The following is a 17,375-nucleotide window of genomic DNA, read 5'->3' as shown; positions in this document are numbered from 1 at the left end:
ACCTCTCTCTCTCTCTCACCTCTCTCTCTCACCTCTCTCTCTCACCTCTCTCTCTCTCTCTCTCTCTCTCTCTCTCTCTCTCTCTCTCTCTCTCACCTCTCTCTCTCACCTCTCTCTCTCACCTCTCTCTCTCTCTCCCCCTCTCTCTCTCACCTCTCTCTCTCACCTCTCTCTCTCACCTCTCTCTCTCTCTCTCTCTCTCTCTCTCACCTCTCTCTCTCACCTCTCTCTCTCACCTCTCTCTCTCTCTCTCCTCTCTATCTCTCCTAACTTACTTAGAAGTTTGTTGAGGAAGAGAGTTGGAGGAAGGATGTTGAATCCGATTCCGTATATTTATTGCAAATCACAACTATTGTGCAGCACACTGCACTTTTCCAAAAACGAATCTATTCCACCACAAAAAAAACATTTTTTTCCAGAAACACTCATTTGTTTGTTTTGTCACATTTTTCTAATAAAAAGCTTTCAAATCTGGAAAATGTCAAACAACTTTCAACAGATCTGGAGCTTGTTAAACTCAAACCACAAGTCATGAAAACAGGAGAAAAAAAAAAACGGGTTCTTGTATATTATGATTAAATATCTTTACCACTTCTCAATGTAATCCAATTATATTTATTTGAATTAGTTAACATGTCAAACGTATTATGTTTACGAACAGTTTGTAATCTAAATAAAGTTTAGCAGAGAAAACAGTGACATACGGCATGTTTTGTGTTTGTTTGTTTGTTTGTTGTTGTGGAGGCTCACCTTGGCTTTCCCATCCTGGGCAGACATGTAGCCAACACACATACTTTCTGTAGTGTGGCTCCACAGGAACTCAACTGGAGGGGAGGGGGAGGAGAGGGGGGGAGGGAGGGGAAGAGAGGGAGAGAGAGAGAGAGAGAGAGAGAGAGAGAGGGAGGGGAAGAGGAGAGAGAGAGAGACAGAGAGAGAGGGAGGGGAAGAGGGGAGAGAGAGAGGGGAGAGAGAGAGGGGGAAGAAGAGAGAGAGAGAGGGGAAGGGGAGGGGAAGAGGGGAAGAGGAGAGAGAGAGCGAGAGAGAGAGAGAGAGAGAGAGAGAGAGGGAGAGAGAGAGAGAGAGAGAAAGAGAGAAAGAGAGGGAGGGAGGGGGAGAGAGAGGGAGGGAGAGAAAGAGAGAGAGGGAGGGAGGGGGAGAGAGAGGGAGGGAGGGGGAGAGAGAGGGAGAGAGAGGGAGGGAGAGAAAGAGAGAGAGGGAGGGAGGGGGAGAGAGGGAGAGGGAGGGAGGGAGAGAGAGAGGGAAGGGAGAAATAAAAAAGTTGATGAGTGCAGGGTAGACAAAAAGAAGTCTGTTGGTCATTGGGACCAGGAAGTTTGGTCCAGTTTCTCAGAAGCTGAGGAGTTACACACTTCATAAACTTTATATCCGTCAGACAGAGGAAAAACATTGCACTTTGACAGCTGGCAGGGACAAAGTCTGTGTCCCAAATTAAAATTTTAGTCATTTATCCAGAGCAACGCACAATTAGTGCATTCATCTTCAGATAGCCTGGATGTCAGGAGAGGGTTGGGTTGTAAACTCTTACCCAGTATAGCCTGGATGTCAGGGGAGGGTTGGGTTATAAACTCTTACCCAGTATAGCCTGGATGTCAGGAGAGGGTTGGGTTGTAAACTCTTACCCAGTATAGCCTGGATGTCAGGAGAGGGTTGGTTTATAAACTCTTACCCAGTATAGCCTGGATGTCAGGAGAGGGTTGGTTTATAAACTCTTACCCAGTATAGCCTGGATGTCAGGAGAGGGTTGGGTTATAAACTCTTACCCAGTATAGCCTGGATGTCAGGAGAGGGTTGGGTTGTAAAGTCTTACCCAGTATAGCCTGGATGTCAGGAGAGGGTTGGTTTATAAACTCTTACCCAGTATAGCCTGGATGTCAGGAGAGGGTTGGTTTATAAACTCTTACCCAGTATAGCCTGGATGTCAGGAGAGAGTTGGGTTGTAAAGTCTTACCCAGTATAGCCTGGATGTCAGGAGAGGGTTGGTTTATAAACTCTTACCCAGTATAGCCTGGATGTCAGGAGAGGGTTGGGTTGTAAACTCTTACCCAGTATAGCCTGGATGTCAGGAGAGGGTTGGTTTATAAACTCTTACCCAGTATAGCCTGGATGTCAGGAGAGGGTTGGGTTGTAAACTCTTACCCAGTATAGCCTGGATGTCAGGAGAGGGTTGGGTTGTAAACTCTTACCCAGTATAGCCTGGATGTCAGGAGAGGGTTGGTTTATAAACTCTTACCCAGTATAGCCTGGATGTCAGGAGAGAGTTGGGTTGTAAAGTCTTACCCAGTATAGCCTGGATGTCAGGAGAGGGTTGGTTTATAAACTCTTACCCAGTATAGCCTGGATGTCAGGAGAGGGTTGGGTTGTAAACTCTTACCCAGTATAGCCTGGATGTCAGGAGAGGGTTGGTTTATAAACTCTTACCCAGTATAGCCTGGATGTCAGGAGAGGGTTGGGTTGTAAACTCTTACCCAGTATAGCCTGGATGTCAGGAGAGGGTTGGTTTATAAACTCTTACCCAGTATAGCCTGGATGTCAGGAGAGGGTTGGGTTGTAAACTCTTACCCAGTATAGCCTGGATGTCAGGAGAGGGTTGAGCGTCGGAACATCTGCAGCACCTCAGGACGATGACCCCTCCAAGGACACAGTCCTCACTGGCCAGGAACGGGGAACCTGGTGGAGACAGAGGAGGGGAGGGGGAGACAGGGTATGGGGAGAATGTTTTTAGTCTATATAACTAATATAAAATGACACATTTCATTGTTGGGTAACACTTTATTACCTTTAAGTCTTCATAATACATTCCTACCATTATGAAATGCTTATGAGTGGTGACCATGTTGTGAAGGTTACCCATCTGGGGAGACAGACAGTTACCCATCTGGGGAGACAGACAGTTACCCATCTGGGGAGACAGACAGTTACCCATCTGGGGAGACAGACAGTTACCCATCTGGGGAGACAGACAGTTACCCATCTGTATAGGAGGAATTCAACTGAGCTGAGAGCTGTCTAATATCTATCAGGAATTCAACTGAGCTGAGAGCTGTCTAATATTTATCAGGAATTCAACTGAGCTGAGAGCTGTCTAATATCTATCAGGAATTCAACTGAGCTGAGAGCTGTCTAATATCTATCAGGAATTCAACTGAGCTGAGAGCTGTCTAATATCTATCAGGAATTCAACTGAGCTGAGAGCTGTCTAATATCTATCAGGAATTAAACTGAGCTGAGAGTTGTCTGATATCTATCAGGAATTCAACTGAGAGTTGTCTAATATCTATCAGGAATTCAACTGAGAGTTGTCTAATATCTATCAGGAATTCAACTGAACTGAGAGTTGTCTAATATCTATCAGGAATTCAACTGAACTGAGAGTTGTCTAATATCTATCAGGAATTCAACTGAGCTGAGAGTTGTCTAATATCTATCAGGAATTCAACTGAGAGTTGTCTAATATCTATCAGGAATTCAACTGAGAGTTGTCTAATATCTATCAGGAATTCAACTGAACTGAGAGTTGTCTAATATCTATCAGGAATTCAACTGAGCTGAGAGTTGTCTAATATCTATCAGGAATTCAACTGAGCTGAGAGTTGTCTAATATCTATCAGGAATTCAACTGAGCTGAGAGTTGTCTGATATCTATCAGGAATTCAACTGAGCTGAGAGTTGTCTGATATCTATCAGGAATTCAACTGAGCCGAGAGCTGTCTGATATCTATCAGGAATTCAACTGAGCTGAGAGTTGTCTAATATCTATCAGGAATTCAACTGAGCTGAGAGTTGTCTAATATCTATCAGGAATTCAACTGAGCTGAGAGTTGTCTAATATCTATCAGGAATTCAACTGAGCTGAGAGTTGTCTGATATCTATCAGGAATTCAACTGAGCTGAGAGTTGTCTGATATCTATCAGGAATTCAACTGAGCCGAGAGCTGTCTGATATCTATCAGGAATTCAACTGAGCTGAGAGTTGTCTAATATCTATCAGGAATTCAACTGAGCTGAGAGTTGTCTAATATCTATCAGGAATTAAATGGTATGAATTTCACTGTTATTCCTCAACCCGGTCAGGGATAAACTAAACAACAGCTAGCAATTATTTTCTCAGTGTGTGTGTGTGTGTGTGTGTGTGTGTTAGGGCTGTCCCCGACTAAAAAAAAAATGTAATTGGTCGACCGAGAGTCGCCCTGTTCCTTCGACCAAGCGATTGGTGTAGATGTTAACACGTATTTGTCCATATAAAAGGCAGACACACCTTCTGTGTTTGAATCAATTGCACTGAGTACCCAGATGAAAGGGAAGGGGGGGTTTCTAGTCAGCTGTCCAACAATACATTCAACTGAACTGTGTCTTCTGCATTTAACCCAACCCCTCTGAATCAGAGAGGTGGTGGGGGGCTGCCTTAATCAACCTCCATGTCGTCACTCACCCTACCCTCCTGGCTATGTCGTCGCTACCTCCCCCTACCCTCTGGGCTACCGCGTCACTCCCCCTACCCTCCTGGCTATGTCGTCGCTACCTCCCCCTACCCTCTGGGCTACCGCGTCACTCCCCCTACCCTCCTGGCTATGTCGTCGCTACCTCCCCCTACCCTCTGGGCTACCGCGTCACTCCCCCTACCCTCCTGGCTATGTCGTCGCTACCTCCCCCTACCCTCTGGGCTACCGCGTCACTCCCCCTACCCTCCTGGCTACGTCGTCGCTACCTCCCCCTACCCTCTGGGCTACCGCGTCACTCCCCCTACCCTCCTGGCTACCTCGTCGCTACCTCCCCCTACCCTCTGGGCTACCGCGTCACTCCCCCTACCCTCCTGGCTACCTCGTCGCTACCTCACCCTACCCTCTGGGCTACCGCGTCACTCTCCCTACCCTCCTGGCTATGTCGTCGCTACCTCCCCCTACCCTCTGGGCTACCGCGTCACTCCCCCTACCCTCCTGGCTATGTCGTCGCTACCTCCCCCTACCCTCTGGGCTACCGCGTCACTCCCCCTACCCTCCTGGCTATGTCGTCGCTACCTCCCCCTACCCTCTGGGCTACCGCGTCACTCCCCCTACCCTCCTGGCTATGTCGTCGCTACCTCCCCCTACCCTCTGGGCTACCGCGTCACTCCCCCTACCCTCCTGGCTATGTCGTCGCTACCTCCCCCTACCCTCTGGGCTACCGCGTCACTCCCCCTACCCTCCTGGCTATGTCGTCGCTACCTCCCCCTACCCTCTGGGCTACCGCGTCACTCCCCCTACCCTCCTGGCTACGTCGTCGCTACCTCCCCCTACCCTCTGGGCTACCGCGTCACTCCCCCTACCCTCCTGGCTACCTCGTCGCTACCTCCCCCTACCCTCTGGGCTACCGCGTCACTCCCCCTACCCTCCTGGCTACCTCGTCGCTACCTCACCCTACCCTCTGGGCTACCGCGTCACTCTCCCTACCCTCCTGGCTATGTCGTCGCTACCTCCCCCTACCCTCTGGGCTACCGCGTCACTCCCCCTACCCTCCTGGCTATGTCGTCGCTACCTCCCCCTACCCTCTGGGCTACCGCGTCACTCCCCCTACCCTCCTGGCTATGTCGTCGCTACCTCCCCCTACCCTCTGGGCTACCGCGTCACTCCCCCTACCCTCCTGGCTACGTCGTCGCTACCTCCCCCTACCGCGTCACTCCCCCTACCCTCCTGGCTACCTCGTCGCTACCTCCCCCTACCCTCTGGGCTACCGCGTCACTCCCCCTACCCTCCTGGCTACCTCGTCGCTACCTCCCCCTACCCTCTGGGCTACCGCGTCACTCCCCCTACCCTCCTGGCTACCTCGTCGCTACCTCCCCCTACCCTCCGGGCTACCGCGTCACTCCCCCTACCCTCCTGGCTATGTCGTCGCTACCTCCCCCATCCTCCGGGCTACCTCGTCACTCACCCTACCCTCCTGGCTATGTCGTCGCTACCTCCCCCTACCCTCTGGGCTACCGCGTCACTCCCCCTACCCTCCTGGCTACCTCGTCGCTACCTCCCCCTACCCTCCGGGCTACCGCGTCACTCCCCCTACCCTCCTGGCTATGTCGTCGCTACCTCCCCCTACCCTCCGGGCTACCGCGTCACTCCCCCTACCCTCCGGGCTACCTCGTCGCTACCTCCCCCTACCCTCCGGGCTACCGCGTCACTCCCCCTACCCTCCGGGATACCTCGTCGCTACCTCCCCCTACCCTCCGGGCTACCGCGTCACTCCCCCTACCCTCCTGGCTACCTCGTCGCTACCTCCCCCTACCCTCCGGGCTACCGCGTCACTCCCCCTACCCTCCTGGCTATGTCGTCGCTACCTCCCCCTACCCTCTGGGCTACCGCGTCACTCCCCCTACCCTCCTGGCTACGTCGTCGCTACCTCCCCCTACCCTCTGGGCTACCGCGTCACTCCCCCTACCCTCCTGGCTACCTCGTCGCTACCTCCCCCTACCCTCTGGGCTACCGCGTCACTCCCCCTACCCTCCTGGCTACCTCGTCGCTACCTCACCCTACCCTCTGGGCTACCGCGTCACTCTCCCTACCCTCCTGGCTATGTCGTCGCTACCTCCCCCTACCCTCTGGGCTACCGCGTCACTCCCCCTACCCTCCTGGCTATGTCGTCGCTACCTCCCCCTACCCTCTGGGCTACCGCGTCACTCCCCCTACCCTCCTGGCTATGTCGTCGCTACCTCCCCCTACCCTCTGGGCTACCGCGTCACTCCCCCTACCCTCCTGGCTACGTCGTCGCTACCTCCCCCTACCGCGTCACTCCCCCTACCCTCCTGGCTACCTCGTCGCTACCTCCCCCTACCCTCTGGGCTACCGCGTCACTCCCCCTACCCTCCTGGCTACCTCGTCGCTACCTCCCCCTACCCTCTGGGCTACCGCGTCACTCCCCCTACCCTCCTGGCTACCTCGTCGCTACCTCCCCCTACCCTCCGGGCTACCGCGTCACTCCCCCTACCCTCCTGGCTACCTCGTCACTCCCCCTACCCTCCTGGCTATGTCGTCGCTACCTCCCCCATCCTCCGGGCTACCTCGTCACTCACCCTACCCTCCTGGCTATGTCGTCGCTACCTCCCCCTACCCTCTGGGCTACCGCGTCACTCCCCCTACCCTCCTGGCTACCTCGTCGCTACCTCCCCCTACCCTCCGGGCTACCGCGTCACTCCCCCTACCCTCCTGGCTATGTCGTCGCTACCTCCCCCTACCCTCCGGGCTACCGCGTCACTCCCCCTACCCTCCGGGCTACCTCGTCGCTACCTCCCCCTACCCTCCGGGCTACCGCGTCACTCCCCCTACCCTCCGGGATACCTCGTCGCTACCTCCCCCTACCCTCCGGGCTACCGCGTCACTCCCCCTACCCTCCTGGCTACCTCGTCGCTACCTCCCCCTACCCTCCGGGCTACCGCGTCACTCCCCCTACCCTCCTGGCTATGTCGTCGCTACCTCCCCCTACCCTCCGGGCTACCGCGTCACTCCCCCTACCCTCCGGGCTACCTCGTCGCTACCTCCCCCTACCCTCCGGGCTACCGCGTCACTCCCCCTACCCTCCGGGATACCTCGTCGCTACCTCCCCCTACCCTCCGGGCTACCTCGTCACTCTCCCTACCCTCCGGGCTACCTCGTCACTCTCCCTACCCTCCGGGCTACCTCGTCACTCTCCCTACCCTCCGGGCTACCTCGTCACTCTCCCTACCCTCCGGGCTACCTCGTCACTCCCCCTACCCTCCGGGCTACCTCGTCACTCCCCCTACCGTCCGGGCTACCTCGTCACTCCCCCTACCCTCCGGGCTACCTCGTCATTCTCCCTACCCTCCGGGCTACGATATCACTCTCCCTACCCTCCGGGCTACCTCGTCACTACCTCGTCACTACCTCGTCACTCTCTCTACCCTCCGGCTCAAAAAAGAGATTGACAAAGAAGAAAAAGCAGCATGTGAATCATTCAAGATATTCTATTTAGAGAGCTGGACATAAAGAATGAGAATCATTCATGATATTCTATTTAGAGAGCTGGACATAAAGAATGAGAATCATTCATGATATTCTATTTAGAGAGCTGGACATAAAGAATGAGAATCATTCATGATATTCTATTTAGAGAGCTGGACATAAAGAATGAGAATCATTCATGATATTCTATTTAGAGAGCTGGACATAAAGAATGAGAATCATTCATGATATTCTATTTAGAGAGCTGGACATAAAGAATGAGAATCATTCATGATATTCTATTTAGAGAGCTGGACATAAAGAATGAGAATCATTCAAGATATTCTATTTAGAGAGCTTCAATTAAATGGGTTGTGTAAGCTGAGTGAGGATTGTCTGGCCACATCAAAGACTCATCATCTCTCATCACGAAGGAAAGACTGTGTGTGTGTGTGTCTGTCTGTGCGTAAGGGTTTATAGAGCTGTGTTAGGTTTAATGAGAGACTTCAGAGACAACAACAGGACAGTCTAGATCATCGCTCTTCCAACTGTCCAGGGCACAATTCTTTACCAGAGCCCCGTGGGCCCTGGTGGTTAGAGCCCGGCGGGCCCTGGTGGCTAGAGCCCGGCGGGCCCTGGTGGCTAGAGCCCGGCGGGCCCTGGTGGCTAGAGCCCGGCGGGCCCTGGTGGCTAGAGCCCGGCGGGCCCTGGTGGCTAGAGCCCGGCGGGCCCTGGTGGCTAGAGCCCGGCGGGCCCTGGTGGCTAGAGCCCGGCGAGCCCTGGTGCCTAGAGCCCAGCGGGCCCTGGTGGTTAGAGCCCCGTGGGACCTGGTTAGAGCCCCGGGTTAGAGTCCCGTGGGCCCTGGTCATAAGTAGTATCCTAAAATAGGGTGCCATATGGGGTACAGTTGTAGTGTTTTAGAGAACGGAACGGTCGGACTGAGACAGACTTCTAAAAAGGAAGAAGACCAAAACCACCAAATGATTCCACATTTTCTCGCCCTGTTCTCTCCTCTCTGTTTAACTCTAACGGCCGCTTCCTCTCATAGACCCAGAAAGAGAGAGAGAAAAAAAGCGAGAGACAGAGAGAGAGAGAGAGACAGAGACCGAGGGAGACAGAGAGAGAGACAGAAAGAGAGAGACAGAGAGAGAGAAGAGAGAAAGAGAGAGACAGAGAGAGAAACAGAGACAGAGAGAAAGACAGAGAGAAACAGAGAGAAACAGAAAGAGACAGAAAGACAGAGAGAAACAGAGAGAGAGAGAGAGAAAGACAGAGAGAAAGACAGAGAGAAACAGAGAGCGAGACAGAGAGAAACAGAGAGAAACAGAGAGCGAGACAGAGAGAAACAGAGAGAGAAACAGAGAGAAAGACAGAGAGACAGAGACACAGAGAGAGAGAGAGAGAGAGAGAAACAGAGAGAGACAGAGAGAGAGACAGAGAGAGACAGAGAGAAACAGAGAGCGAGAGAGAGCGAGACAAGAGAGCGAGACAGAGAGCGAGACAGAGAGCGAGACAGAGAGCGAGACAGAGAGCGAGACAGAGAGCGAGACAGAGAGCGAGACAGAGAGCGAGACAGAGAGCGAGACAGAGAGCGAGACAGAGAGAGAAACAGAGAGAGAAACAGAGAGAGAAACAGAGAGAGAAACAAAGAGAAACAGAGAGAAACAGAGAGAAACAGAGAGAAACAGAGGAAAACAGAGAAACAGAGAGAGAAACAGGGAGAAACAGAGAGAGCCCAACAAAGTTAACAAGGCTTATTCAACACTGACCACTTCTGAATATACAGAAAATACAGAAATAGCCCAACACCATCTTCAAAATGAACTGTCAACAAAACATTGATGTGGACATGAAAATAAGGACAGCCGTCTGTCGAATATGAATGTTTGGGCCATTAGCAGAACAGATGTGAATCATCCATTCACCAAGACACGGTCCACTTGGACCTCTTTGTTGTCACCGTTTCCAGTTGTTAGACAATCAATGCTTTTTCACTTCAGTTTTTTGTCATGACCTCCTCCGTGCCAAACTGAGACCGTACACACATGCTTGGCTGAAACTGACAGTGTGTGTGTGTGTGTGTGTGTGTGTGTGTGTGACTTACTGATGAACTTGTTCTGCATAGCCTCCAGCAGCGCCTGGTGAGCATCTTCACACTGCATGGCAGAAGAACACTCACGCGCTAGCATGGTTCGTATTAGATGTTCCCCACAACCTACACACACACACACACACACACACACACACACACACACACACACACACACACACACAGGAAGACAGGAGGGAGATGCTTATCAATGTATGGGTTATGTATGAGTTATGTATGGGTTATGTATGAGTTATATATGGGTTATGTATGGGTTATGTATGGGTTATGTATGAGTTATGTATGAGTTATGTATGAGTTATGTATGGGTTATGTATGGGTTATGTATGAGTTATGTATGGGTTATGTATGAGTTATGTATGAGTTATGTATGGGTTATGTATGAGTTATGTATGAGTTATGTATGAGTTATGTATGGGTTATGTATGAGTTATGTATGGGTTATGTATGAGTTATGTATGGGTTATGTATGAGTTATGTATGGGTTATGTATGAGTTATGTATGGGTTATGTATGAGTTATGTATGGGTTATGTATGAGTTTTTTTATGTATGGGTTATGTATGAGTTTTTTTATGTATGAGTTATGTATGGGTTATGTATGGGTTATGTATGGGTTATGTATGAGTTATGTATGGGTTATGTATGGGTTATGTATGAGTTATGTATGGGTTATGTATGAGTTATGTATGAGTTATGTATGAGTTATGTATGAGTTATGTATGAGTTATGTATGGGTTATGTATGGGTTATGTATGAGTTATGTATGGGTTATGTATGAGTTATGTATGGGTTATGTATGAGTTTTTTTATGTATGGGTTATGTATGAGTTATGTATGAGTTATGTATGGGTTATGTATGAGTTATGTATGAGTTATGTATGGGTTATGTATGGGTTATGTATGGGTTATGTATGAGTTATGTATGGGTTATGTATGAGTTATGTATGAGTTATGTATGAGTTATGTATGGGTTATGTATGAGTTATGTATGGGTTATGTATGAGTTATGTATGGGTTATGTATGAGTTATGTATGGGTTATGTATGAGTTATGTATGGGTTATGTATGAGTTTTTTTATGTATGGGTTATGTATGAGTTATGTATGAGTTATGTATGGGTTATGTATGAGTTATGTATGAGTTATGTATGGGTTATGTATGGGTTATGTATGAGTTATGTATGAGTTATGTATGGGTTATGTATGGGTTATGTATGAGTTTTTTTATGTATGAGTTATGTATGGGTTATGTATGAGTTATGTATGAGTTATGTATGGGTTATGTATGGGTTATGTATGGGTTATGTATGAGTTATGTATGGGTTATGTATGAGTTATGTATGAGTTATGTATGAGTTATGTATGAGTTATGTATGAGTTATGTATGGGTTATGTATGGGTTATGTATGAGTTATGTATGGGTTATGTATGAGTTATGTATGGGTTATGTATGGGTTATGTATGAGTTTTTTTATGTATGAGTTATGTATGGATTATGTATGAGTTATGTATGGGTTATGTATGAGTTATGTATGAGTTATGTATGGGTTATGTATGGGTTATGTATGAGTTTTTTTTATATATGGGTTATGTATGAGTTATGTATGGGTTATGTATGAGTTATGTATGGGTTATGTATGGGTTATGTATGAGTTTTTTTATGTATGGGTTATGTATGAGTTTTTTTATGTATGAGTTATATATGGGTTATGTATGAGTTATGTATGAGTTATGTATGGGTTATGTATGGGTTATGTATGAGTTTTTTTATGTATGAGTTATATATGGGTTATGTATGAGTTATGTATGGGTTATGTATGAGTTATGTATGAGTTATGTATGGGTTATGTATGAGTTAAGTATGAGTTATGTATGGGTTATGTATGGGTTATGTATGAGTTTTTTTATGTATGGGTTATGTATGAGTTATGTATGAGTTATGTATGGGTTATGTATGAGTTTTTTTATGTATGGTTATGTATGGGTTATGTATGAGTTGTTTTATGTATGGGTTATGTATGAGTTATGTATGGGTTATGTATGGGTTATGTATGGGTTATGTATGGGTTATGTATGGGTTATGTATGAGTTTTTTTATGTATGGGTTATGTATGAGTTTTTTTATGTATGAGTTATGTATGGGTTATGTATGGGTTATGTATGGGTTATGTATGAGTTATGTATGGGTTATGTATGGGTTATGTATGAGTTTTTTTATGTATGGGTTATGTATGAGTTTTTTTATGTATGAGTTATGTATGGGTTATGTATGAGTTATGTATGGGTTATGTATGAGTTATGTATGGGTTATGTATGAGTTATGTATGAGTTTTTTTATGTATGGGTTATGTATGAGTTTTTTTATGTATGGGTTATGTATGGGTTATGTATGAGTTATGTATGGGTTATGTATGAGTTATGTATGGGTTATGTATGGGTTTTTCTCCTTTCATTGAACGCGGTTCCATGCACCCAGTGTGATTATTGTGGATAGTCAGATGAATACAATATGGCTTGATTTAAATGTTTAAAACACGCTTTGCAAGAAGAACGATTTCCCTAATAATCCTGTTTACAAGGACACATCTGAAATCAGACTGCCTGATGGGACTTTTGATAAACGCAAACGTTCTACCACAGCGACCATGATACTTTTTGATTCTGAGTTGCGACATAGAACGTTTTGTAAGTGAAAACTATTATACAAACGAATCCGTTTTTTCCGAACTCACTTCACTCACGTTAAAAAAGATGGCGGCTACCCGATGCCCGATCAAAAAACAAAAACGCTGGAACGCCGACTAAGCTGTTTTACATGTCCGAATAAAAACGAAAGAATGGTCAGAAAAAGAAAAAAACAACAGGTGTTTTATTTCGCCGTATGCTCACTTCAATTGTGACATTTAAGATGAGCAGAGTAAGGAGTTTATACGACTATTGGATAATCTTTCTACTGCCATGATCAAATTACTAGAACGCATGGAAAAAACACACTCTGGCACTTCCGTTGACACAACTAAAACTAAGACTGTGGTACCTCCTCCAACGAGACGCGCTAGACTCCGTTCATTCACTCTCTACATGCACAGAGGATGCTGACCAATCACAAGCGGGGCTCTCACTTTCTTCATGGCATGCACATGCTGGACAATCACAAGGGCCCCCCCCTGGCACGTATAGTACTAGATGGTACATGTAGTACTAGATGGCACGTATAGTACTAGATGGTACATGTAGTACTAGATGGCACGTATAGTACTAGATGGCACGTATAGTACTAGATGGCACGTATAGTACTAGATGGCACGTATAGTACTAGATGGCACGTATAGTACTAGATGGCACGTATAGTACTAGATGGCTACAAGCTATTTGGTCATTGTTAGTTTTCTAACCTGGATAACACTCGCCAGTCCAGCTTCCCTGCCCCATCCACCGCTGCCCCTTGGACACTGATCACTTGGCTACATAGCTGATGCATGCTGGACTGTCCATTAATCACGGTAATCCATTCTGCTTGTTTATGTTTTATCTGTCGGCCCCAGCCGCACTTAGGCTCTGTGTGTAGTTAATCCGACCCTCTCTGCCTAATCAATCGCCATTCTACCTGCTGTTGTTGTGCTAGCTGATTAGCTGTTGTCTCACCTACTGTTCTAGCTAGCTCTCCCAATTCAACACCTGTGATTACTGTATGCCTCGCTGTATGTCTTTCTCAAATGTCAATATGCCTTGTATACTGTTGTGCAGGTTAGTTATCATTGTTTTAGTTTACAATGGAGCCCCTAGTTCCACTCTTTATACCCCTGTTACCTCCTTTGTCCCACCCCCCACACATGCGGTGACCTCACCCATTACAACCAGCATGTCCAGAGATACAACCTCTCTCATCATCACCCAGTGCCTGGGCTTACCTCCGCTGTACCCGCACCCCACCATACCCCTGTTTGCGCATTATGCCCTGAATATATTCTACCATGCCCAGAAACCTGCTCCTCTTATTCTCTGTCCCCAACGCCCTAGGCGACCAGTTTTGATAGCCTTCAGCCGCACCCTCATACTACTCCTTCTCTGTTCCGCGGGTGATGTGGAGGTAAACCCAGGCCCTGCATGTCCCCAGGCACCCTCATTTGTTGACTTCTGTGATCGAAAAAGCCTTGGTTTCATGCATGTCAACATCAGAAGCCTCCTCCCTAAGTTTGTCTTACTCACTGCTCTAGCACACTCTGCTAACCCTGATGTCCTTGCCGTGTCTGAATCCTGGCTCAGGAAGGCCACCAAAAATTCTGAGATTTCCATACCCAACTATAACATCTTCCGTCAAGATAGAACTGCCAAAGGAGGAGGAGTTGCAGTCTACTGCAGAGATAGCCTGCAAAGTAATGTCATACTTTCCAGGTCCATACCCAAACAGTTCGAACTACTAATTTTGAAAATTACTCTCTCCAGAAATAAGTCTCTCACTGTTGCCGCCTGCTACCGACCCCCCTCAGCTCCCAGCTGTGCCCTGGACACCATTTGTGAATTGATCGCCCCCCATCTAGCTTCAGAGTTTGTTCTGTTAGGTGACCTAAACTGGGATATGCTTAACACCCCGGCAGTCCTACAATCTAAGCTAGATGCCCTCAATCTCACTCAAATCATCAAGGAACCCACCAGGTACAACCCTAACTCTGTAAACAAGGGCACCCTCATTGACGTCATCCTGACCAACTGGCCCTCCAAATACACCTCCGCTGTCTTCAACCAGGATCTCAGCGATCACTGCCTCATTGCCTGTATCCGCTACGGAGCCGCAGTCAAACGACCACCCCTCATCACTGTCAAACGCTCCCTAAAACACTTCTGTGAGCAGGCCTTTCTAATCGACCTGGCCCGGGTATCCTGGAAGGACATTGACCTCATCCCGTCAGTTGAGGATGCCTGGTCTTTCTTTAAAAGTAACTTCCTCACCATTTTAGATAAGCATGCTCCGTTCAAAAAATGCAGAACTAAGAACAGATATAGCCCCTGGTTCACTCCAGACCTGACTGCCCTCGACCAGCACAAAAACATCCTGTGGCGGACTGCACTAACATCGAACAGTCCCCGCGATATGCAACTGTTCAGGGAAGTCAGGAACCAATACACACAGTCAGTCAGGAAAGCTAAAGCCAACTTCTTCAGGCAGAAGTTTGCATCCTGTAGCTCCAACTCCAAAAAGTTCTGGGACACTGTGAAGTCCATGGAGAACAAGAGCACCTCCTCCCAGCTGCCCACTGCACTGAGGCTAGGTAACACGGTCACCACCGATAAATCCATGATTATCGAAAACTTCAACAAGCATTTCTCAACGGCTGGCCATGCCTTCCGCCTGGCTACTCCAACCTCGTCCAACAGCTCCCCCCCCCCCCGCAGCTACTCGCCCAAGCTTCTCCAGGTTCTCCTTTACCCAAATCCAGATAGCAGATGTTCTGAAAGAGCTGCAAAACCTGGACCCGTACAAATCAGCTGGGCTTGACAATCTGGACCCTCTATTCCTGAAACTATCCGCCGCCATTGTCGCAACCCCTATTACCAGCCTGTTCAACCTCTCTTTCATATCGTCTGAGATTCCCAAGGATTGGAAAGCTGCCGCAGTCATCCCCCTCTTCAAAGGGGGCGACACCCTGGACCCAAACTGTTACAGACCAATATCCATCCTGCCCTGCCTATCTAAGGTCTTCGAAAGCCAAGTCAACAAACAGATCACTGACCATCTTGAATCCCGCCGTACCTTCTCCGCTGTGCAATCTGGTTTCCGAGCCGGTCACGGGTGTACCTCAGCCACGCTCAAGGTACTAAACGATATCATAACCGCCATCGATAAAAGACAGTACTGTGCAGCCGTCTTCATAGACCTTGCCAAGGCTTTCGACTCTGTCAATCACCGTATTCTTATCGGCAGACTCAGTAGCCTCGGTTTTTCGGATGACTGCCTTGCCTGGTTCACCAATTACTTTGCAGACAGAGTTCAGTGTGTCAAATCGGAGGGCATGCTGTCCGGTCCTCTGGCAGTCTCTATGGGGGTGCCACAGGGTTCAATTCTCGGGCCGACTCTTTTCTCTGTATATATCAATGATGTTTCTCATGCTGCGGGCGATTCCCTGATCCACCTCTACGCAGACGACACCATTCTATATACTTCCGGCCCGTCCTTGGACACTGTGCTATCTAACCTCCAAACGAGCTTCAATGCCATACAGCACTCCTTCCGTGGCCTCCAACTGCTCTTAAACGCTAGTAAAACCAAATGCATGCTTTTCAACCGTTCGCTGCCTGCACCCGCACGCCTGACCAGCATCACCACCCTGGATGGTTCCGACCTTGAATATGTGGACATCTATAAGTACCTAGGTGTCTGGCTAGACTCTAAACTCTCCTTCCAGACCCATATCAAACATCTCCAATCGAAAATCAAATCAAGAGTCGGCTTTCTATTCCGCAACAAAGCCTCCTTCACTCACGCCGCCAAACTTACCCTAGTAAAACTGACTATCCTACCGATCCTCGACTTCGGCGATGTCATCTACAAAATTGCTTCCAACACTCTACTCAGCAAACTGGATGCAGTTTATCACAGTGCCATCCGTTTTGTCACTAAAGCACCTTATACCACCCACCACTGCGACTTGTATGCTCTAGTCGGCTGGCCCTCGCTACATATTCGTCGCCAGACCCACTGGCTCCAGGTCATCTACAAGTCCATGCTAGGTAAAGCTCCGCCTTATCTCAGTTCACTGGTTACGATGGCAACACCCATCCGTAGCACGCGCTCCAGCAGGTGTATCTCACTGATCATCCCTAAAGCCAACACCTCATTTGGCCGCCTTTCGTTCCAGTTCTCTGCTGCCTGTGATTGGAACGAATTGCAAAAATCGATGAAGTTGGAGACTTTTATCTCCCTCACCAACTTCAAACATCTGCTATCTGAGCAGCTAACCGATCGCTGCAGCTGTACATAGTCTATTGGTAAATAGCCCACCCATTTTCACCTACCTCATCCCCATACTGTTTTTATTTATTTATTTTTCTGCTCTTTTGCACACCAATATCTCTATCTCTACCTTTACATAACCATCTGATCATTTATCACTCCAGTGTTAATCTGCATAATTGTAATTATTTGCCTACCTTCTCATGCCTTTTGCACACAATGTATATATAGACTCCCCTTTTTTCTACTGTGTTATTGACTTGTTAATTGTTTACTCCATGTGTAACTCTGTGTTGTCTGTTCACACTGCTATGCTTTATCTTGGCCAGGTCGCAGTTGCAAATGAGAACTTGTTCTCAACTAGCCTAC

General features: G+C 48.2%; 1 protein-coding gene across 4 annotated transcripts in view; it reads right to left on the bottom strand.

Moving 5' to 3' along the window:
* The window catches only part of tasp1 (taspase, threonine aspartase, 1), a 115,695-nt gene that overhangs the window by 15,132 nt on the left and 83,188 nt on the right, over positions 1–17,375 (bottom strand). The window contains exons 11-13 of one of the 4 annotated variants that reach the window (XM_090201766.1): positions 10,048–10,158; positions 2,581–2,688; positions 751–824 (exon numbers count right to left, since the gene is read on the bottom strand). In XM_090201766.1, coding sequence (XP_090057892.1) covers positions 751–824; positions 2,581–2,688; positions 10,048–10,158 — 293 coding nt within the window. Of the gene's footprint in view, positions 1–750; positions 825–2,580; positions 2,689–7,948; positions 8,255–10,047; positions 10,159–17,375 lie in introns of those variants that run through there. The other 3 variants (XM_090201767.1, XM_090201769.1, XM_090201768.1) reach the window with 3 other exon arrangements.

The sequence above is a fragment of the Oncorhynchus mykiss genome, chromosome 16 (genome assembly GCF_057628025.1).
Source record: "Oncorhynchus mykiss isolate SJ-2025 chromosome 16, ASM5762802v1, whole genome shotgun sequence".
NCBI lineage: Eukaryota > Metazoa > Chordata > Actinopteri > Salmoniformes > Salmonidae > Oncorhynchus > Oncorhynchus mykiss.
Note: the sequence above shows the minus strand (reverse complement) of the source record. Positions and strands in the feature narration are given on the sequence as shown.